At 46.8% G+C, this 24,628-nt stretch overlaps 1 protein-coding gene across 7 annotated transcripts in view; it reads left to right on the forward strand.

The window, feature by feature from the left end:
* Nucleotides 1-24,628, forward strand: part of casz1 (castor zinc finger 1) — a 184,114-nt gene that overhangs the window by 128,697 nt on the left and 30,789 nt on the right. For 4 of the 7 annotated variants that reach the window (XM_080853709.1, XM_080853710.1, XM_080853707.1 and 1 more), the window contains one exon: nucleotides 18,195-18,794. In XM_080853709.1, the coding sequence (XP_080709835.1) occupies nucleotides 18,239-18,794 (556 nt within the window). In that variant the 5' untranslated portion in view covers nucleotides 18,195-18,238. Of the gene's footprint in view, nucleotides 1-409; nucleotides 544-18,194; nucleotides 18,795-24,628 lie in introns of those variants that run through there. The other 3 variants (XM_080853705.1, XM_080853706.1, XM_080853708.1) reach the window with 1 other exon arrangement.

Genomic DNA, 24,628 nt, shown 5'->3' on the forward strand with positions numbered 1-24,628 from the left:
ATCGCAGCTCTCCATGCACAGACCCTGGACTCCCTCCTCTTCCCCTGCCTGCCACAGGCTTGCAGCCCCGGCCACCAGAGAGATACTTAAGTGGCCTCTCTTCCCTCTCTCTCTCTCTCTTTCTCTCTCTCTCTTCCTCTCTCTCTTTCTCTATCTCTCTTCCTCTCCCTGTTTTTTCCACCACAGCTGTGGAGAGCAGAGGGTGGTGAAGGACCCCTACTGGTTAAGTGGGTAAACACGCGCAGCCTTGACATCTGTGCTGTGAGAGAGAGAGAGGGAGGCAGGCAGAGAGAGGGAGGGACAGAGAGAAGGTGAGAGAGGGGGGGGGGGGGGTGAGTGGGATCGAGCAGGAGAAGGAAAGAGAGGTAGTCAGAGTGTGTGTGTGTGTGTGAGTGTCAGTGTGAGCAGACCAGGCAGTGAGTCGCGAGAGAGCAAGAGAGAGAGGGAGAGAGGGAGAGAGGAAAATGCCTTGCTTTGTAGACAGGGCTCCTCCAGAGCGGCAGGCAGAGGTGAGGCAGAGCATGGAGGCCACTCTCGTGCCAGGTAAGGCTGGAGGCCGACAGTCTCCTGGGGGGGGGGGGGGGGGGGGGGGGGAGGGGGTCAGGGTGGTGGGGGTGGATGGGGGCAGGGAGGGGAAGGGCTGTGTGTGCAGTGCCCAGCATGAGAGGGGTGTGATGGGGAGGGTTAGTGGGCTGCCACTGGGCTGGTGTGTATCAGAGTGGGGTGGGTTGGTGGATGAGTGAGGGGGTGTTAGTGGGTGTGTGATGTCAAAGAGGCTGTCATTGCTGTGTGGGCACCCACAGTTTGTTTGTTTGGTGGCCACACATTACGACCTGTTTGTCTATTTGTTATGTTTGGCATATGTCAGGTGACAGGTGGACTGATCCATTGAATATGTATTGATATATTGATACACTGATGTAACTTAAAGAAGGTGTCTCTCTCTCTCTTTCTCTCTCTCTCTTCTCTCTTATAATTTTTGCATATATTTTTTATTACTTTATGGAGTTTCACAGTCAGCTAAGTTATTCAGTGACAACTTTATTGCTTACAGTTCATTTCATTGCACGCACTCCACAGGTGCAAGTTACAGAAAGATCAGATTAAACAATTTTAACACTTTCCAAAAGCGTTTCGCTTTCATAGCTTTGTCAGTCAATCGCATGTTTTTCCCCTTCAATATGACCCAAGTAAATTATTACATAACCAAGTTGAGAACCTCGAGGTCATGTTAAGACGCAGATGTTTCTGGGGAAGGGTTCGTCAACGGAAGGATTTTCCACTAGTGCTGAAGTAAACAGAGCGGCCTCTGATGGCTCTCTCTGTTTGGAAGATGTGTTCTGTTTAAGACTAATCCAGCTCCCATTCAATTAGATTTCCCCCCCGTTTTTGTTAAATAAATACGATGTCTGGAAACCTAAACACAGATTTGCATGTGGCCCCTCTCCTCTGTCGCCTACGGTCAGAGTGGGCTCCTAATGGAGCCAGCCAGCCAGCCAGCCAGCCAGGGCCTGAGCTCACTGAGGCCTGCAAGGGAAGAGGAATAGAGGGAAGCTCTCTCTCTCTCTCTCTCTCGTTTTTTTTAATTTAATTCACTCTTTCTCTCTGTTCTTCCATCTCTGAGCTAGGTTGTTGATATGTGTTGTTCGTGGCTGGAATCAGACTTCGGAGTGAAAGGTGAAGTCACCACTAACTTTGGCTTGTGTTTCCGTGACGATCTGGAGACCTTTTCTGCATTTCCCAGTCGGAGAGGCTTTCCTTTGAGGGTGTTTGTGTGTGTTTGTGTTTGTGTGTGTGTGTGTGTGTGTGCATGTGTTTGTATTTGTGTGTGTTTGTCCAAACACACGCTACTGGTTTGTTGGGGAGATTCTTTTTTCTACTGAGCAGATATCCCCACCCCTCCCCTGTTTTCACTCTGAGTTGGTGGGAGATTGATGACTGAATTGTGGAGAACATGTTAACAGTAAGTGCTGATTTATTGAGATACTCAGGGTAAGTGAGGCCGCGCAGACTCTGAGGGGAAAGAGAAAGATATAGGCCTTTTAAGTTAATGCAGAAATAGAGCCTTTTTAAGTAATAATTGTGATTACTGGGCAGTGGAGTGTAGGGGGAGGGGAAGAGAGTGGAAGAGAGGCGAAGTGAGTCCAGGCCTCGGCCTTCTCGGGAAGAACTTGAGCTCTACCTCACACACACACTTTTACAAAGTCACTCTCACACACACAGACACACACGCACAAACAGTGTTGTTGGCGTAGTGCTTTCGGTTGCATTCAGTCGAATTTAATTGAAATTAACTGGGTATATTTTCAATTTCTTGCCGACGCGAGGGATCATGTCACGCCAAAGCCTTTGAGTTTCAATAATACAGCAACAAGTGTGTGTCTTGGCAGGCGCCGTCTCGAAATCCCACCAAAACGGCGATGCAATTTTAGAGGAATCAGACTCTCTCCTGGTCTTTAGCTCCTCTGTCTTCCGCCAATATTTACCTTGAGAATATTCAACCAGCATTCAAACATGGCTCAAGGATTCATGCCCCAGAATGCCATCCCCCTCTATTTCCTTCATTATTTGTATCTCTTATTATTATTTGATTTATTTAATTTCATTTTTTTTCCCCACAAGCATGGACTATGGAATAGTGTTTCCTCTGGAAGAGAAATTGAGAGAAATTTTTTTTCCTCGAGCCACCTTTTAGACTGAGTGAAATGTTTCCCCAGTTCGCTCAGGGACGACTTTATTTCTTAGCGGGGACTTAACACTCACTCAGTTCCCCCATAAATACAGCGTTTCCCCAGCAGCCAGCCAGCCATAACTCATCCCCCTAACTCTACGGCTAACTCAAGTCATATAGCAGAGAGAAAGAGAGAAAAAGAGAGAGAGAGAGAGATAGGAGGGGTAGAGAAAGGGACAGAGAGAGGGGGGTTTGTTAGTCATTCCTACCCCCTTCTCTCATTTTGGAGGCAGACAGAAGTATCCAACTGTACAGTTTCTGCTCAGTAATCTTCGTCTGTGACTATGGGCTGGAACCTCAAAGGGCTCAGTATCAGACGCGGGCCAACCGCTCCTGTTCTAGTTTTCATTCGTAGATGTTCAGCGCGGTGTGAGAAATGACAGGAGGTGTGATGGGAAAGCTGCTACTGCTGCTACTGCTGCTCTCTCTCTCTCTGTCTCTCGCTCTCTGATGGGAGCGAGCGTTTATTCATTTTTTTGGGGGGTTCTTAATAAAGACGTTGGTGCGAAACACGAGCCTCGCACCCTGTCCCTGTGGCACCTGTTGGAGTCTGGGGCCGGCTCAAGCACAGCAGCAGCAGGCACCCACCTACCAGCGCCCCACACACTGCTGAGAGAGCGCTTCTGCGCGTTTGGTTTTCCATATTTGCTGAAAGCCTTGGGCATTGTGGCTTCACTCTGCAGATTAAAAAAACACCATCATTAATAATCAGCACAGAACGGAAAGAGGAATGATGAGCAGGAGGAGGATGAGTGGAGCTAGGGTGGAGGTAATTTGACGCGTGAGAACGCGGCTAGGAAGCAGATGCTCCAGCACAGGTGATGGGCGAGCGCGGGGCCGCGGCACTCTGGCGCGGCGTCGGCCCCGGCGCTTTCTGATCTTCGCGCCCGCGCACAACCCAGAGGAGACAGACGCTCTCGGCGGGCCGGCCCAATTGATTCTGATCCCGCCTGCTGGCACCTTCTGTCCCAGCAGGAACTGCTCCCAGCGGCCGGGGCCGAGCCCAGCCTGACAGCTCCTCCACATCTGAAGTCCTCTGAAGTCAGAACCTCCACCTCCCCCACCCACCTCCAACCTTCAGCATGCACAAACACACACACACACACACACATCAGCCGTCCCACCCCCACACACAACCTTAAACACACACACACTTGCACACATGCCAGCCATCCCACCCCTACCTCCAAACTCAAACACACACACACACACACACACACACACACACACACACACACACACACACACACACACACACACACACAGCTTTTCACAACAGCTTTTCCCTCCCCCACATGCCAGTCACCCCAACCCCCATACCACCATTTTAATATGTCGTGACACTTTGCATTTTGTTGTATTTGTGTTAAAAGAAAAGAAAAAAGAGGCCGGCATGCTTAGAGGAGTTATAGTCACCCGTTAGTCACGGCGCACAGGAAGGTGAGCACCGTGCCGTGCCGATCTGTCCGTCTCCCGCTTTTTGATCTCGCCATCAAATCTCCTCCAATTTTACGAGTGCCGCTCACCAGGGGAGAGCGGGAGGAGAAATCGCTGAGAGGGAGACGTTACGAAAAATATGCAGGAGCACGCCATCACTTTTGATAAAGACGCGCCGCACAACCAAAGAGCCCGAGCCATGGAAAGCCAAGAAGAAGAAAAGAAAACAAATAAGCAAAGTGCCAGTGTGAGGTAGCGTCACCTGAGGAGCCTCGTTTCATCTCCACGCACATTCGCAAGCACCTTCACAACCAGTTGATTTGCGCAGTAGACCACAAAAGAAAAAAAACGAGAACATTTTGTTTGTGTGTGTGTGTGTGTGGGGGGGGGGGGGGTAGGGTATTTTGGCCACTAACTGCCTTATCGTGGCTTTGGGGCTCTGTGCGTTAATATTTGTTTATTGGTCGCACGGTGTTAAGCTGATCAGCAGGGTGACGTGTTGCCTGGTTGCCCCGGGTGATGCCAGCTCCCGGGCTTGGCGGCGGTTCAGAGGATGGATGTCTTCAGAGCAGTGGGGGCCCGACGCTAGCTTTATTGCACATCAGCTGGGTACCAAACTAATTTGATAAAGCGCCACTTAATACAGCATGCACACACACAAAACACACACACACGCAAACAAACACATGCACTCACAAACACTCTCACACAGACACAGACCCACACACACACACACACTCACACTCCAAGGAGCATTACCACCATTGTTGGCATGCTTTCAACTGTGGTATGCCGCCTGGCACAGTATTGGCATGGCACTCTGCCGCGGCTCACAAAAAGGCAAAAGAGTGCGCAAGTAAACAGAGAAGGTAACTTGTAGAGAGCAAGAACAACAGACAGAGAAAGAAAAAAAAAGAGAGGAAGAAAGACAGTCGAAAGAAAGAAAGAGAGAGAGAGAGAGAGAGAGAGAGAGAAAGGAAGAAGAGCCGTTGGTTTAGTAATTACTACCTCTGTGCAGTGGCGGCGGAGGACAGTGAGGCAGAGAGTGGCGGGCCTGGCGTTGAGATAATGAAGGGGTAGCGTTGCAGCTCTGACAGTGTTAATCTCCACATGCTCCTGCCGATGGCTTTGGAGGGGAGGGGGGGGTGCAGAGGGGTGTAGGGAGGGTTGCCCACCATATTTACCCTGCCGGAGAGAGGCCGTCAAGCCCACCTGACAACACAGTTTACCCAGCAGCACCCCAACACAACCTCTCACCGCCCCATCCCCCTAACCCTCCCTCCTTCTTTTCTCACCGCTGTTGTGAGATGCTCATCGAAGCCTACATCCCTGCCTCTGTAATACAGCCTGCCCTGGGAGAAGCCTTCAGCACCCATACTCATCTTAAGCAGAAAAGAAAGGAGAAAGGGACATGTAAAGAAAGAGAGAGAGGGGGGGGTGGAGAAAGAAGAGAGTGCTGAGAACTTTCTCTCTTTGCCTCGCTTCTTCTTCTTTTTTTATTTATTTTTTGTCTTGTGTTTTGAACTTTCTGAAGTACTGCTTAAGCATTGGCGTAGCGGCGGCAGGCAGAGGCGTATGAATATGCAGAGCGAGCGCCATATGGCGACGCTAGCACTGGGACTAGGTGTGTCCAGAAGGTAGAATGCTTGTCGTTGCAGCCCCCTTCTCTCCCCTTCTCAGATTAGCACCGCAATAATGTGCAAAGAAAACCACTCATTTCCCCCCCCCTCTCTCTTGCTCGTTCCCTTTGTCTTTCTCTGTCTCTCTCAGCCTTTTTTGTCCATACAGCACACAGAGCTGGTGTGAGTTCATCTAAAAAGGTGGAGATAGAGAGAGAGAGAGAGAGATGGCTGGCAAGGCCCATGCTGCGGTGGTATTTTTAGAGTTCAGATGCTGGTCCTGACACCGGCGTGATTAAAAGTGATATTTCTGACACATTAGGATGCGCACGGGAAGTAACCTTCTCTAAAGTGCTCATTATTAGATGCATGGCGGACCTGAATATTTATAAAATCGCCTTTAATAATTAATAACGGCAATCTGCTACAGTAATTCCGCAGATTTGCACTTCAACAGGGTATCCGTTTTCACTTTAAAATAATAATAAGGGGAATACTAATGCTGCTGCAATCTAACCTGTGCAAGTCTGGAGGGCTGAAGGCAAGCTTGAGTTTAGTTTGCCATGTAAGGCTTTGTTTATTAGTATGTTTAAGTTGTACATATCTATTGTGTTTTTAAAACTGCATTTGCAAACAAAATGGTGTCAGTATGTATTCGGCTTGCAGTCAACAATTATGCATTGCAGACTTGTTTGTTACTTCCTTTTGAGGGTATGTCACCTGTATGAAAAAAAGACCAGGAAACCAACTGTTTTGGTGTAGAATATACAAGTAGCAGTTGTGGTTTTATCAAAAGCAATTTCTTTGTTTGAGTCAGCCAGCAACACTTCCTTTTGTGTTTGTCGGACCAAAATAGCACGCACTTTCTGTAAAGCACCTTTCTTTTTCGGGTGGCTTCACTCCAACAGCCCTGGTTTCAAAGAAGGCAGCTCTCGTTCATACACAAGTCAGCCACTTTAGATTCTTAAGCAGGAACAGAGAAGGAGAAATGTAGCAGGGTTGGAAATATAAAAAAACAAGCTTTGTGACAGAGCCACTGACACAAACTAGACTTCTGTTTTTCTGTCAGATACATGGTGTTTGTGCTGCACTCAGTTGAGAAGATATGAGTAAAGTGCAGTGTATATGCTTCTTTAAGTATGTATGTATGTATGTATGTATGTATGTATGTATGTATGTATGTATGTATGTATGTATGTATGTATGTATGTATGTATGTATGTATGTATGTATGTATGTATGTATGTATGTATGTGTGTGTGTATTTGAGTGTGTGTGTGTGTATTTGTTTGTGTGTGTGTGTGTGTGTGTGTGTGTGTGTATGTGTGTGTGTGTGTGTGTGGCATCTGTGTTGATTCAGACAGTGCTGAGTGACAGAGCTGAGGTTGGCAGAGTTGACCCACAGCCCACAGCATGAGGGGGGCACAGACTGGAACACACAGAACCAGAGCTTTATGAGGGATGCCCCGTACTCATGAGGCCTACAGGCTCCCTTTCTCTTCATCTCTCTCCCTCTCTCTCTCACATAAACACACACTCACATACACACATGCACACATGCACACCCTCACACACATTGAGGCTAAGCCCATTGTCTCCCTGTCATGATTGGTCACAGCAGCATGCTCTCTGGAGTCTCATTGTGTCTTCAGCAGCAGCAGTAAAGAGGTGGCTGCTCCCCCCCCCAACACACACACACACACACACACACACACACACACACACACACACACACTGACTAGCTTAACCATTGACCAAACTGACCGGGCCTCTCATCTCATCTCATCTGCAAAGCCACACACTACAGCAACAGTAGCACATGCAACATCTACAGAGAATAAAGCTGAGGCTCTGACATTCTCACTACATTAGTTCTTTTTTTCTCCCCTCAATCTGCCCGTAGATTCCATATGGCTCAAATAACGACATGGTGAGGGCGAAGAACCCGCATGCATACAACAGGCGTACGTGAAATGGTAGTGAACGGGTAGTGAAATTGAGAGTTTTTCTTTTTGAGAAAGAAGTAGAGGCAAATAGAGGTCTTATAGAATCTTTAGGCCTGGTCCCTACCTGTAGCAGGAGACATTTAGGGGACACCTGTGAGTCATTGCTGCGCACATAAAACAGAGAGAAAGAGAGAGAGAGGGAGAGAGAGAGAGAGAGAGAGAGAGGGAGGGAAAAATGGGGGAAAGTCTGTGAAGCAGAGCAAATGTTTTAATGGCGGTCTGGGATCGATGTTGTCAGCACAGCATCCTGTCTGGAAATGTTTTTTTTTTCTTTCTTTTTCCCCTTTCGTAATGTCACCTCTTCCTCTCATTTCAAGGAGAAGGGTGCAAGGATCTGCAGTGAACAAAAAAAAAAGGCAGAGCAGAATTTGAGGAAATTGCTTTAAAAACACTGAATGCTCACAAGCCCTGTCGTATCTGAAAAAGAAATTTAAGAAGTAACCTTGGAAATCAATTAAGCATTCCCCGGGAGCTCTAGCTGTTTCCAAGGATAGGCCAACTACTCTGTTTTCTCTCTCTCTTTCCCTCTGTCTTACTCTCCCCCCCTCTCTCTCTCTGTCTCTTTCTCTCTCTCTATCTCTGTCTGTCTGTCTGTCTGTCTCTCTCTCTCTCTCTCTCTCGCACGCTTCCTCTTTTACTGAGACATTTTGCCCGTCAAACAAACATCCACTTAAACAAGGCGCTATGTCGGCCTGGCCTCTTTTATTTATTTCTTTTTCACAGGCAAAGTGCCTTATAGGCTGTCAACATGTCTTAAGAGTCTTGTTGAAGAAATGCCACAACTCATCTCGCTTTAATGTAATTCATATGCTGATGAAAGGAGGGCATGTCCAAACATCTAAACAGCCTTGCTTTTTAGGTTTCACATTGAGGTTATCCGAGAGGGCTTTTGTGATGATTGACATTATCTGGCCTGACAGAGCTTCATATCAAGGTTAAGCTAATGCTCACAAGCCTACTGGCCACAGGAAAGTAGCCCCCACCACCACCACCCACCCCCATTGCTTCCTGTTTATGCGTGTGGTTTAAGGGTGGGGGGTAGTCAGACGTGGGAGTGAGTGTGACTTGGTGTGTGTGTGTGTGTGTGTGTGTGTGTGTGTGTGTGTGTGTGTGTGTGTGTGTGTGTGAGGGGGGGGGCTTCTGGTTGCAGCACTGTCCAGCATGAGGAGACAGGTGGAGTGTGTGTTGTCGTTATGCGGTAACTCATTGAGCGGTAGTGTCAGCGTGCACACACACACACAGACACACACACACACACACACATGCTTGCTAAGTAGCTACGGAGCAGTAAAATTAAACACAACCCCACCTCTCCGCTAATGACCCAGAATGGTCGGAGCCAGTCTCCTGGGCCACAGCTTGACCTACGTGTGCCCGACACTGTGGACCGGGCCCAGCAAGGACCTCCTCCCTCTCCTCTTCCTCTCCTTTTTCTCCCTCTACTCCTCCGTCCACTCCTTACTCATGCCCCTCCACAGGGCTCCCAGTAAGTAAAACACAGTTAATGCTTGCGGGTCCCAGAGCCGTATGCCTCCCCACACACACACACACACACACACACACACACACACACACACACACACACACACACACACACACAGCTCAGAGGTCCCCTCAGCCAGACGCAGCCGGGCTCACTGATGTTTGCCACCAGTATGGAGGCTGCAGGATTGCTCTCTCTCTCTCTCTCTCTCTCTTTCTTTCTCACTCCCTCGTGTCTTGTTTGTGGCAGCACCGTCATTAACCCCTTGCGCTCTGCCAACACGAATTTGCAACCGATCCCCTCTGGCTGCTGCCAGGCGTGGTGCCCCCTGCCGCGCCCGCCCCGTGCCAGCACTGCCAGCCCACTCATGAGCATCCACCCCCCTCTCTCTATCCCTCTCTCTCCCTCTCTCTTTCTCTCTCTCTCTCTTTCAGTTCTCCTTTATACATACTAATTGGTAACGGGCTGTGTGGCATTTGGCAGTGTACATCCCTTGGTGGACACAAACGCAAATACGGCCAACCTCAGCCAACAAGGTCGGGCTTAGGAGTGCATCTTTATAAGCAGATGACGTGTTTGCTCATAAACTACTCCGCTCACGGGAAAAAAAAGCTTTGTCAGGGGCGACCGGCGTGAAAGTTGAGTTTGCGGAGGTTTTTCCTGTCAGAGCGCCTCTCGGCATGCACACACAAACACACACACACACACAGTCACCTGTCTCCCACGGCTGATGAGCGAACGAGGCAGCCTCCTTTACTGTGGGTGAAAAATCATAATTGCTCAGAGTAAACAGTAAAAGACAGACAGACAGACCCCTCTCTCAAACTAAACACACACACACACACACACACACACACACACACACACACATCAATGTATTTCCTCTTCCTTTGAATATACATTGTGTGTATGTCTATGGTCCATTGTCTTGGGCCTGTGCGCGTTGTTTGTGTGTGTGTGTTGGTGTGTTTGTATTACGCATGAGCCTTTCCTTTTGTGTCTTTTTGTGTCTGGCTTGTTTTTGTTTTGCGGCAGTATGGCATTGCTGTTGCACTTGGCTGAAGGCCTCTCTCTCTGTCTGATTATGGCCGGAGGAGGCTGCCGTGAAGTCGGAGTGGGTCCCTCAAGGTCGACGCAAAGACAGCACGCAAGCGTGCAAGGTCACCTCCGCCACTAAAAGCAAGTGCTTTATTGATAGAACAGAAGCACACAGAGACAGCAAGCAAGCAGATGTTCTAGCAACTGATTAATAATAAAACAGATTTGAGAGTGTGTGTGTGTGTTTGTGTGTTGTGTTTGTTGTGTGTGTTTGTATCTATGGGTCTATGTGTGTGTGTGTATGTGTGTTTTTTTCGTAAGTTACTTGTCATGGGTGTGTTTTTAGGGTGTGTGTGAAAAAACAATATGCCGAGGTGTATGGGTGTGTGTGTTTTTTGTACTGCAAAACATTTTTTTGTGATATTTTGGCGTAATTGTTTTGCTGTGATGCATTTCCTCGTAGTTAAAAATTGATCTTCGCAGTGGAATGTAAAAAATCCATTTGAATCCATCGGATGACAAAAAAATAGAACACAGAGTGATCGAGGGGTGTGTGTGTGTACACGTGGGGGGATGGAATGTGTGCTTGGCACAGTCCCAGGAACACCCTTTTGAACAGTTCTCACACTCCTGTCGGTTCCTTTCTTCCCTAATGTCACAATGCATATTTTTGAGTAATATCTGACTACTACCTGCAGGTCTTCACTCGATGCACCTCACCCTAACCACACTAAAGGCTGTTCTGGTGACACAGCTGACACTTCTCACTTATCAGATGCAGTGGTGGTGGGATTTTCTCTTCACAAGGACAAATTGTTCCTCTAGCCAGATACACCCCACAGGGTAATTTAATTGTGAATTTACCCTAATTTACCTTCATTTGACAACCCCCGCCCCACCCACTCTCCATAAAAAACGATCAAATCCTTGTAGAGATGCCCTGTGTCAGAGCTCAGTGTTCAGAAATGGTGGACATAGACAAGGCTAAATCCCTGCTCTACACAAACCTGTTCCTCCACAGAAATGCCTAGAAGAATGTTGGGAAAATTCCATTCTGCTTGACCCCCCCAAAACCCCCACCCCCAGTCACTAGAGCTCTCCTTAATTCCCCCTCGGTGCATCTCTCAACCCCCCTAACACTGCCACACCCCTCCTCACCCTTTCCCACCCTCCTCCTCGTCCTCCTCCCTGCTCATCCCTTTATCATCCTCTCGTATCCCCAACATAAACTCCTGACTTTTCCCGCACCAGAAACTAAAAGGTTGGAGGACGAGGGGGAAAAAGCTGGCTTTTGGCAGTGGCATTGTTTTTAATCATCAGAACCCAGAAATTATTATTATCACTTCTGACGCGGCAATTAAAACTTCAGGTCAGGAGCGGCGCGGGCTGTGATCAGCGGCGGAGCCGAGAAGTTTTAATTAGACGATCAGAACCATTAATGCACAAAAAAAAGGTGTGCGCTGGGAAATTAACGCCAACGTCTTAATCAGGGTTAGCGACTCCGAAGAGGAGTCAAGTGAACAGAGAGCAAAAAACAAATCATTTCCGCACCACTGGGACAAAACTCAATTAAATATGCATGCAGAAAATGGAAATTTTTTACCATGGGCAGAGCCCGATGGAGGGAGGGAGAGAAGAGAGAAAGAGAGAGACAGAGAGAGAGAGAGAGTAAGAGAGAGAGAGAGAAAAATAAGAGAAAAAATACCGCAAGTCTGGCGGTGGGGTCGTGGACCTGCTTATTGTTATTCTTGTGTAATAAAAATGAAAGAGGGGCCAGTTTGCCAGGGTCTGGGGCTTCTGTGGCGTATTTGTCCATCAGTTGGCTTCCGCTCGGCTTCCCTGTGGCTGCGGCTTGTTGAGAGAGGGTGGGGGGAAATGTGTGTGTGTGTGTGTGTGTGTGTTGGGGGGGGGGGGGGGTGGTTGCTGTGTTCCTGCAAGCAGTAAATTCAAAAACTAAAAACCGACAAGGGGGTCTATATGAGTGTGTGTGTGTGTGAACGTGAGTATGTGTATGTGAGTGTGTGTGTGTGTGGGGGGGTTAAAGGATAGGTCTATGATTTGGTGTGTTCATACATGGATTATGTTTTTGTATGTGGTTTCTCTATCAGTGTTTAAGTGTGGTGCTTGAAACCACCGTGGGTAACAGACAGCCAAAGCCCTGGGCGAAGCAGAAGCAGCCTGGTCCTATCAGTGAATCTCCTGAAGCCTTACAATCTTGTAGCTGCACTTTTCCCTCAAGAAACAGACCTCACGAAAGAATCTCACCAGCAGCCAGGCCATTAAATAATGAAGAACTCTGCACAGTTGTCCGGCCCCCGCCTTGTCCTTCTCCTGCTCCATATGAGTTAACACCTAATGTTAGGGAGGTTTTGTCCTTCTGTCAGTCAAAATCTTGATGCCGTTTGAGTGTTTATTAGATGAAGATCAGGCAACTATTGCCAGGCGTAGGATTTGTTTTTGTTACACATAAAATCTTTTATTATACAAGGAATTATTGTATTTTTAGGCAAAGGCAAACACATGTAAAGATTTTAACTGACATAGGCGGGATGGACTTCTGTATTGTTTCTAGAACAGTCTGTCAGTGTGAGCTCAGGCCTGAGCGTGGTGCCAGGTAATGAGGCTTTCGGTCAACTCTGTGTACATGTTCCCCCTGAAAGACCAGTCTGTCCCTCTGCCTGTCTGTCTGCTAACCTGCCTTCTGTCTCACATGGAAGAGGGAAAAAGAGGATACAGGGAAAGAGAAGGAGAAAGGGGGTGGTGGGGGTGGCATGGGGGGGGTGTGGTGAGAGGAGCAGGACACGCCAATCTAAGCAGTCATTAACACCCCCCCATCACCACTACCTCCTCCTCCTCCTCCTCCTCCTCCTTCTCCTCCTCCTCCAGCACAGTGTCAGCGTGATTGCAGTCTGTGCACGTTCAGGCAAATAATGCACTTCCAACAGCATTATTAGGATTTGAAACACCACTTGATTGGGCATGATATCATTCTGGCGCATAAACAGAAGCTTGGCGTTAAACAACAAGAGACAGAGGATTTCAAGAGCTCTAGCAGAGGAGAGAGTTCACGGGAGCTTTTTCTTCATTAAGACCATTAGCTACGTTGCACTTATTTCATTCGGAGCCGAGGCAGGGACAGTAACATCTTTTATGTGTGTCTCTGAGGGAGCAGATAAAAGAGAGCTCTCTCTCTCTCTCTCTCTCACCGCGCTCCTGTTATTGTATTTGTTTGAAACATTTTTGGTGCCTTTTGTCCCTGTTCTCATTCCCTTATAAAGCCAGCGTTTTACAGCAGCCACAGGTCTGCACAGTTTCCACAGAAAAATCTTGTCAGGCATCGCGATAAACAGCGCCAGTAAAGCAAGTTCCATCTAGTCATATCAGCATTTCAAAAGCTGTTTCTTCTTTAAACTTTCCCCACTTCTGCAATAAAAGGTAGACACGAGACAGACAAAAAAAAACTTGAAATAACCTTAAAATGCACCTTCCAAACACACCCACCCATTTAGAAACAAATTTATCAGATTATCAGAACATGAAATATAACCTGTAGACACAAGGTTAATATATAATATATAATACGTAAGGAAAATATCCAATGTGACTTTGATGCCTTTTCATAGTTATTTATATGTTTATTTATGATCCTATTTCATACGGCTGCACACGCCTGCTGAGTGGCCCTGTGAGATCCGAGGGGAGGCTCCCAGAGGAGAGCACTGCTCCTTCATGTGTGTCCCTGCTGATTTTTATCACATCGTGTGCTATCATGCACACACACCAGGGGTGGTAAACAGCACCGTTACCATAGCGATACCCCATTGTGAGCGACCGCGGCAGGAGGCAGGGACAGGGGCAGGGCAAGGCACGGACAGACAGGCGGACGGACGTAGAGTCGGAGGGGAAGTCAGGGTGGAAGTGCCAGATTGTGGCAGGGCTTTTTTCACGGGGGGGGGAGGGGGTAAGTGAACCGCTCATTAATGGTCACTTGCGTTTATTTAACAAGTCTGCAAAATTCCACGATACCTTCAAGATGTTTATTCGCTTGATAAAACAAGCTCTCCCAGCTCAGCGGCTAGGTGCTTCTTCTTCTTCTTCTTCTTCTTATCCCTCCCCTTTCCCCTCTTAGTGCATTAATGTGTGCTTCTATCTAGCAGTCATATTGCTATCCTCCTCAATCAGTGGAGGCTGACCTGCCGGCGCTATAGGGGTTTTGTTTGCTAAAAATGCACATAAATACTTTTGTAATGGAAGGACTCGGCTTCTCAGGGGGTAATTTCCTACAAGGAAAGGCAAGATTGCGATGCAAAGGAAATGGGTAGTTAAAGCATGAAATACTGAGCACAGTAAACAGAAAAATGACCTCTGCTGTTACGCCCAAATGACCTCAATCTTCCTTCAGAGGTGTTCTGAAAAAATACTTCAAAATTTATGTCTTCCACTTCCTAATAGTTTTTCCAGCTGATTTTTTTTACTCTCCCCCCCCCCCCCCCCCCCCCCCCCCTTGTATTGCTGTCCTCTACAGCGTGACCTTTTCACCCATCCTCACAATTGTCTTTGCTCAAAAATGTACAGTTATGTTGCTGTTTATCCCCCATCATCTGAGGAACCCGTGTAATGGCAAGTCATTGTTCCATAGAGGAAGTCCACTGAGCAAATACAGTAACTGAGAAAGCATGTGCAGGGCGTCGGGTGCATTGTATACGCGGCAAGATTATACACTAACCTTGAGGTGAGCTATTTGTTCATATTGAAAACTAATGTGAGCTATTTGTTCATATTGAAAACTAATCTTACTGAAGCTGAGAAAAAATAAAGAACAAACAACCTGTTAAAAGTACGCTGTGGGAATCGAAAAACAGTCTAAGAGATCAGGGCCTGTTTTCACAAAGCATTTTTGTCTTACTACTAAGAGTTCTCCTAAATTGGGCTTGAAGTTTCTAATTAAAAGTTTTCTCCTAAATCCTGTTCTCAAAGCTGCTGAGACCAACTTTTACTAAGGAAAAGCAAGAACTCCTAAGTTAAGAGAGACTCTATTGCAATGGCTAACGTCAAGTGTCATGCACAAGCTTGCTTTCAAAGACATAGATAGATAGATAGATAGATAGATTTTTAAATAATAACTAAATACTCTAGCCACAGACTACCCAGAGTTGGGTATCTTGTTGTTTGTGTAGACAGGAGCTAGTTAGTTAAACAATAAAACATTACAATTTAAACATCATTTCAATGTCCCTAATGGATTGGTCATTATGATTGGTTGGTGGCATTATCTTCTAAGTGACTTTGCGTTCACACATTATTTGGGAGTTGGTAGCGAGTAAGGAGTCCTCTTGACTAATTTTTAGTGACGTGCACTAAGATTTAGTTCTAAAGGGCTTTGTGTAATACTCTAAGTCCTAAATTGAAACCGACACACCCATTCTTTTTAGGAGTTTCTCTTAATTCTGCAATTTAAGAGCTACTTTTAGCCTTAAGATGCTTTGTGAACACAGTCGTTTAGGGGGCATTTTGTAATAGATATGTAGCCCTTTAAAGTTTTTTGTCCAGGTGTTAAGGAGCAAATGTGCGCTTGTTTTTAAAAATGGTCGACTACTATAGTTCTCTGACTGTTTCAACATCTAATCCGAACTCTTACCTAAACTATACAGTGGAAACTAAGGGGTGTTTTCCACTGACAACATAATGTGACAAGCTCAGAACTAGCCTGGGTGGCCGCACTGAAATTCCTCTAAAGATCACTGTGGATTATTACACTGATGCATGTCCTCCTAGCTCCCAAACCTGTACGGTTTTGCGGCAAGCTAAGTCACAGGGATCGAGACAGGATCAGAGAGTGGCCCAGAGTGCCAATCCTCTCCTTTTCTCTCTCTCTCTCTCTCTCTCTCTCTCTCTCTCTCTCTCTCTCTCTCTCTCTCTCTCTCTCCCTCTCTCTTTCCCTGAGCCACAGCACAAAGCACAGAGGTACCACACTTTTTCTGCCCTAAAAAGGCATCTCTCAGGGCAGGAATGCCAGGGGGGTGGCAGCTGCACCGGGGTGCTGAAGCCGCCGGCAGACGTGCCCTGAGGACAGCCTTAAATAATGACAGAATAACTGAATCAGTCAGCACTCAAGGGCACCCAATCACCAGCTCTTTTAAAAGCAATCGCATATCCTTTAAGAAGCGTGGTGAGCCCACTCCGAGGAGGATACATTTAAACGGGGAGAAAAACGTTGAGGGTGGGATGGATGGGAGAGAGATAGGCTATCCAGTAGGGCTTTGCCACCGTCATCAAGTATTCATGGCAGAGTGAAGAGTCTACCCGCAGCGTCTTGGAGGAGTGCCTGCCTGTGTTTAACCTCAGCTTTGCTGCGATGGTGAGATGATTAGGAAGCAACGTGGCCTCATCTGGGCCCTGGGGAGCTGGGAGTGATTTACAAGAGGTGTTTTAAGGAGAGAGAGAGCGAGAGAGAGCTTTGCTGTGAGGGACAGATAATGGGTGGGGTGGGGGGTATTAAACTCTGAGGCTGGATCCCATAGTTACATGGAGGTGCTGATGCTGAGGGACTAATCCAACAGAGACTCTCTGGGCCTAGTCTCAGCCTTCTGAGCCCACAACCTTGCCTTCACTAGGCCGGCTGGTATCAATCGGAGTGAAGCGTTTTTTCACAGCCTTCGTTCACAGGGGTTTCACTGGCCGATCACTACCATATCACCTGTGTGCGTGTGTGTGTGTATGTGTGAGAGTTCTTGTTTTTTTTCACTGTTTGTCAGTATGTTCACATCTCCATGGGCACAAATACACAAGCATGCCCTTTGCCATACACCTTGAAACCATCACAACCACAGCAGCATCTTGCTGGCACGGAGCTGAACGCGAAAACCCTTTTTTTCTGTAGAAAAGAGAGAGAGATAGAGAGGGGGAGAAAGAGAAAGAGAAAGAGACGCAGACAAGCAAGCAGAGCGGCTCGAGGGCAGGAAGGAGACGCAGCTGCGAGGTAGTGCGGGCACTGGTGCTCTCCCTGTCTCTGTGTGTGTGTGTGTGTGTGTGTGTGTGTTTGTGTGTGTGTGTGAGTGTGTTTGTGTGTGTGAGTGTGTGTGTGTGAGTGAGTGAGTGTGTGTGTGTGTGAGTGAGTGAGTGAGTGTGTATGTGTGTGCGTGTGTGTGTGTGTGTGTGAGGTACGGCCGTGAGCCCCAGTCCAGTCCCTGGAGCGTCTCCTCTCCTGCCTGTCAGGGGGTAAGGCTAAGCAGAGCTCAATCTCTGGCAAGCCCCGAGCCTCTTTAGGTAAAGGAGAATATAACATTTCAGGGTGTTTTTATTCCAGCTGTCATGTAAAACGGATTAGATGTCCATAAAGGGTGCGCTGTGTGCATGGTAGGGGGTCTGATTTTGATCTGGTTGTGGTTTCTCTGTTCAATGTACTCTGGTGGAGGGGGGGGGGGGGGGGGTTAGTTTGCATTGCTCTGAAACTATGACTAAGATGTCTATGACAGGTGTGACTACTGCACATGCAACATACACGCTCGAGCACTCTTCTCTTTGCTGTCTTGGAATTTTTGTTATTTTAAAATGACTGTAAATAGGTGCATCAGTGCCAACTCTGGGTCTAGTAAATGTCAAGACATCTAGCTTTTCTATTGTTTCTCTGAAAACATTATGATTCATAATAGTTAAAAATCATATCTGTACGACAAGTGTCCGACATATGCTGTAAAATTTGATAACAAATGAATGTTGCCACTATCAACTCCAAAAAGGAGTCTAGTCAAAACATGGAAATACGTTTTAAAATCCAAATTTTTTTATATGGTGTGACTGTTGAAGCATACAATTTAACAATTAAAGCCAAAAAACCTAACTTCTCCATTTCTTTCTTTTTTCTCTCGTCTTCTCTTCAGCTGAAAGGACTTTATGCACTGAAAAGACCTCAGGAAAACCCAACATGGCCGCCAAAAGGAAAGGTGGCCTAAAACTCAATGCTATCTGTGCCAAGCTGAGTCGGCAGGTGGTGACGGACGGTAGTGGCTCCCAGAATGCCGACGGCGACGCGAGCCTAGCGGAAAACAGTGAGCGTGGCAGCTCACACTACGACGAGAGTGAGCGGCCGGACAACGACTTCCTCCCTGAGGGCCTGAGCCAGGGCTTCGAAGAGGACCAGCGGCGTCGCGAGGCCATCGAGAAGTGGGTGAACGGCGAGTACGGCGAAGAGTTGTCGCTGGATGGTGCTGGCGGTGTTGGTGCCGGAGGTGCGGGACTGCGGGGGATCAAAGCCAACAACGGCAGCGAGGATGGCCCACCAGACGGCGTGTACATGGTGCAGCCCAAGGGATGCAGTGACGATGAGGACAACGCAGACGATCCCGACGCCCTGCCCGGCTCGCACGAGGGCAGTTTCCATGATGACCATGACCATGACTCAGAGGACGGTCCGCACAAGGAGGATAGCTACGCGTCCTCGGGCGAGGCGCCCAGCCGCCAAGCCCCCTTCACCTCTACAGGTATCGGTCCTCTCTCTCTCTCTCTCTCTCTCTCTGTCATCCTCTCATATGTTTTTAACCGCCTCAATAGCAGTCCGATTAGAACAAAGACAATTCTCTCTCCCTAACGGCTCGCTCCGTTAAAAGTCTGTTAGTCCTTTGTGTTTTGTTGCCATAGTTTTATGTTACCTTTGCCCTTTTCCAGACGTTTAATCCCAAGGACAATTTGACGGTGTCAGGGGCGAGCATAGAGGGAACAGTGACAGAGCTATATTCACAAAGGCTTAAGTGAAACTGCCAGTTCAAGGGGAAAAAAAGAGAATCTAGAGTTACAGCTTGAATAGCCAATGACACTGCTGCCCTGTGGAAAGATAGAACTGACAGGCATTTGGGAAAACAGGAACTTCTGTGGTTTACTGCAAGGAGAAATTAATATTTGGAGTAGGCTTACAGTGTATGTTGAGTGTGCGTGTACGTGCGTGTGTATGTGTGTGTGAGACAGAAAGAGAGGGAGGGAGTCGAGCAGCTGACGGTCGGGGAGAATTGGCAGGGCAGCCTAAGCTTCACATTACACCCAGGATTACATTTTCAGTCTTTGATTTTTCCCTAAGCTTACTAAACTTAGCTACCAGCAAACCCAGTTACACAGTAGCCAGTGCCCTGCCAGTGCTCCAGGTCAGTTCTCGGGGAGGATTCCCTTACACTCACCAAGGAGCCCAGGAGATGGCTGTCAAATGAGGCTTGAAGTAGGAGAAAAAAAAACCTGGATGTGCTTAAATGGGAACCAGCAACACGAGAACACTGGCATATTTACATTCCAGGAGTGGCGCTGCTGTTAGTTGATCACCACATGTAGATATACGCTAAAAGCTAGCATACACCAAAGCAGTATAAACCAGTTTTTTTTTATTCTGTCCTTTTTTTCCTCTTTCATCCCTATCAAATGTCCCACAGAGCACAGGTTATTCACATTAATGCCTGTTTGCATTCTTTACAACACCAGATATCTGGTGTTTGTCTCTGTCAGAAGGTGGGAGATAATCGGGCAGATAAGGCTGTTGGCAGTTTTGGTAAAGTGGCAGCAACAAAAGAGCACGAGGCAACCGGCAGGGCCTGTAGGGCATTCACTCACACACACACACACACACACACACACACACACACACACACACACGCACGCACGCTCGCACTTGTTGAACTTTGAGACTTGGAGAGTTATCTGAGAGACTCCCAGAGTGGCGAATTCAAAACAGAACACTGCACAAACTAAGCTAGATTATCGAAAATGATAAGGGAGCCTGACAGGCAGTAAAATTAACTGAACTTCACAAGAGGGAATCTGGTTTTGTCTCTCTCTCTCTTTCTCTCTCTCTTCATCTCACACATTTTTGCTATGGCTCTTTCATCTGACTTTTTTGTGCGACATTAGTTACTTTTTTTCATCTTCTCTTTTTCTCACTCTATTTTTTTCATTTTCGACAGAAGAGCAAAAGTATCTGTGGCCTTTCTCAGAGAAATGGGGGCCAAGTGGCTTCTGAGAAAATCAAGCTTTTTTTTCTCCAGGAAAACAGCAAAGTAGGCTGTGGTTTTAATTAGTCATTTAGCGTTTTTTGCACGGTCATGGTCGTGAAAAGGCTGTCTGTAAATATGTGTTTGTGTTTGTGCAACATACAACACCTTTGCCTCCACCGGGCCTTGGCTGCTTTGCATCTCACAACAAAAGACAAACTGTTTGAAGACTTGCAACAAGCAGACTGTATTAGTCACAACTCTTGTCTTCTGAGTACACCAACCCCCTCTCCAACACACACACATACACAACCAGGCCCCCCCCCCCCCTCCTTCTTTGTTGATTGTAACTGGGGCATCTATATTGCCATGTTTCTGTGCAGCTCACAATTAAAAATCTTTTTTTTCTCTCTCTCTCTCTCTCTCTCTCCCCCCCTTTTCCTCACCGCTGTCTTTCAAAGGCTGATGCGGAGCGCACATAATTATGCATATAAACATAGTGGCTTAATTATCTCTCACAACATCAGTGACAATGTAATTAACAAACATCGCAAGATCAATGAGAGAAACTGCGACCTTCAAAACATTTAACTCCTCGCGCTGAGACGCCGCGCGGATTCCCTATCAGCAAAACTCCCCGGAATACTTTTCCCAGATAATTTAGATGTAGCGCCGTGCTACACACTAGTAAGGACGCACAAATGGAGGGAAAAAAGCTACTGAACGAAAAAGAAAGAAAGAAAGAAAGAAAGAAAGATAATGAAAGCAATGACAAAGATGCTCTTTGAATCAGACAGACTGGACTCCAGCTTGTAATTATGCCCAGTGAAAGGTTATGCCTTCATTTGGTGCCTTGTGTGGACATGTTTTTATTTACTGTTTGTGGCAGGCCTGTTTAGATGAGGTGCTCTGTGGGGAGAGTCACTTCCTTTGTTCAAAAAAGGAGAGGCAGAAGAGAAACAACAGAAAATGTGTGATGATGAACTGAGCCGTCTTTATGAATTAATATACATTTCTATCAAAACCAGTTGGCAGGATGGTCAGGACTTAATAATATGCTATTATAGAGGAAGGCCTAAACATGCACAGACCAATATGTATACAAATTATTCAGAACATTTAGAAAATCAGGATAATGTCTAACAAACATTCATCCTATAATCAGTGTTCCATTGACGATAGTCCATATATAGGGGCCTTATCATTGCAGACACCTATGTCTCTCTCCCTCTCTCTCTCTCTCTCTGTCTCTCTCTCTCTCTCTCTCTCTGTCACTCTCTCTCTAAGTGTAGGAAGTTAGGCATGCTCCGTGTCCATGGCCATGTTTGGTTGGCAAAAAGGAGATATAATGCCTATTTGTTATCACGCCGAGGGGGAAAAATGTGTCCTAATTGCCTCAAACGGAGACAAGGCCCCCGTGTCGCGTGTAGGAATTTGCCAGCATGAAGTGGATGAGATTAAGGGCCACTTCTTTTTATACTGTCCAGTGACAACAGAGAGAGACAGGGAGAGAGAGAGCGACCAGAGAAGGAGCGAGAGAGAGTGAGAAAATGAAAGAGAGTGAAGTGAAGTGAAGTGAGAGAGCAAGGTAGAGTATGGAAGAGAGGGGGAAGGAGGGAGGGAGTGAGTGAGTGACAGAGCAGGGGGATGGAAAGGCAGAGAGAACAAGGGAGAGAGTGATAGAGACTAAATTGAAGAGAGCGAGAAAAAGGTAGAGAGTCATAAAGAGCAAGGGAGTGAAATAACAGGGGAGAGAAAGCCAGAGAGAGAGAGAGAGCAAGAGAGAGAGAGAGAGAGCAAGGCACATCACACCTTTCCCCCCCAAAGCTGTGGCTCCCCAGCCTCAGGCTCAAGCGGCATCATTAAGAGCTCGGCGCGATAAGAGCTGGAGAAGCAGGAGAAAAAAATCATTTACATGCTGTTTTAAAAGGTTATCTGCCACCAGGCCCTGGCGTAATGTGTGCAGTTTAAGTCCAATCATTCTCCAGACATCGATAGTGTGTTTAAGGGTTACAGAGCTGAACCATGCATGTCAGTGCGACTACCAGCGCTACTCCTAGTATGATTACTGCTGTGTGTGTACTATCATTAGTGTTACTATTTCTACCCCAGACATTTGTCATTTGCTGCCATTGCTAATACTGCTATTACTACTGGTGATATTTCTATGGATACCGACCATACAAATACTGTTACTTTTCACATTACCCTCTTTTCGTAATAATAGCATATATGGTTGTGATTATTATATGACATTTTCCAAATAGAGGGAATTTCAGTGGAGGGGAAAGAGGGAAATCCCAAATGTTTGAAAGAGTGCTGCGCTAGTGGAATAAGTCCAATTATGAAAACCCATGAGGGCCTTTGATATCTGTCCTTGGAAAACTTTTCAGGGCGTGAGATTAAAGGCTTTTCCTTACTTTAAAGCTGCCTGGACTCACGTGACCTGAGATGACACGATCTGCCATCTTAGCAGTTTATGACCTGTGCCTGGGTTCTATTATTGGCGTCATACTTTATCTCTCAAATGTAGTTCCCTCTATCTTTAGTTTTAGAACTGTTGCACCGCCAGATACAACATACCACGCACACATGTTCACCAAACAGAGTGTCCTGAAATTCTTGCACACTCAGCCCCTTGGGGGTTTCTTATTTTATTTCATTTTTAATAAATACTTTAGCCCTTTTTGATGTAATTCAAATTCACTTCACCCCCCCACTGATCACTTGCTACCCTGCCACAGTAAAACAGGATAAAGACATCCTGTGTTGGTTCTCATAGGGCCATCAACTCCAGCCCTTTATTAGCAAACATTTGCTCGTTCTACAATGTCATTTGCCTGATATCAGCTTTGCCACAGTGAAGGAGAGCACACACACACACACGCACACACATATATACGCGCGCACACACACATTGTCGTGAGTGATCTGAAGCCTGAGGCCCTGTCTGAAACCTGTAAAGAACAGACGGAGAAAACACTGTAGCCTGTGCAAACGATCCCATGGCCAACAAGCAGGTATTTCCTCCCGAATACCTGATCCATTTCTTTTCAATTTTTCATGCCCTTTCGATCCGGCAGATCCCCTTTCATACCAATGTGCCACGGCACAGGAGCGGTCTCTGATGCTGCGATGGAAATTTAGGGATTATTTTACATACTCAGAACAAGATGCGAAAAAGAAGGGAGGGTGGGGTTAGTAGTGTTGGGGTGGGATAGAAGGGGGGGGGGGGGGGGGGGGGTCGACCGATTTAGCAATAACACCGAAATCTGAGACCAAAGGCGAAATATTTTCGCATTAATTACCACGGCAGCGGATAGCGTTACCTCTGGCCGTCTCGTGTGGCCCTGGCGATGAAAAAGCCAATCAAATAAATGAAGAAAAGGTCTGGAGCGGGGGAGCTGGGCCCCAGCCAGCGCGAGCAGGAGGGCCAAACAGTCTCTGGAGCTTACTTGACACCCAAGTGAAGTTGTCATTTAGAGCAGAGCGCTGGCATTACAGGATCTCTCCTGACACAGAAACTGCCACAAGATGACATTTTTTGCATTCATCTGGATGAGTAAACATTTCAGGACTGTGTGTGTGTGTATGTGTGTGTGTGTGTGTGTGTGTGTGTGTGTGTGTGTGTGTGTGTGTGTGTGTGTGTGTGTGTGTGTGTGAGTGAGAGTTAAAGAGAGAGAGAGAACGAGAGATAGAGAAAGAGAGTGTATGAGTTCCTGAGGGGTTCTGCTCATCCAAGTTAAGCACACACACACACACACACACACACACACACACACACACACACACACACACACTCTCTTGGTAAGAACTGAAGTGTGTGTTAATAAGGCCTAGTTATGCAGTGCTGTAATTTTTCCCTGCTTTCAAACCAAATCATTTTTCCTACCCCCTCTCTCTGACCCTTTGCACCAACCTGGATGAAAGTTAATGGGCCAGAATTAATCTCTACATAATGCAATTAAAGTATACATTTACTGCATTTCCCCATGTCCTTGGGGAGGGCAGTCCATTTAATGGACTCTTTAAAAGAAAAAGGGCGAACTTTCAGAGCACAAATATCTAAGAATGTGTTTAAAGCGCTGACACTCCAATCCAATCTCCAACTTCACAATTGTTTGATATTACAAACAGCTTTTAAACCTCACTATATGCATGTGCACAGTATGTGAACACAGTGATGTGAAACTGTATGTATGTTTTACTATATTTTGTGAAAAATGTGTTCAAATATGGAAACGTTTTGGGAGAGTGAAAATAAATTCTTAAAAAAGAACAACACTCAAATAGATGAGGAATAAGAACCTGCGTTTCCACCATGTAGTGGGTGAACAGTTCACTGC

The sequence above is a fragment of the Sprattus sprattus genome (assembly GCF_963457725.1).
Source record: "Sprattus sprattus genome assembly, chromosome: 16".
Lineage (NCBI taxonomy): Eukaryota > Metazoa > Chordata > Actinopteri > Clupeiformes > Clupeidae > Sprattus > Sprattus sprattus.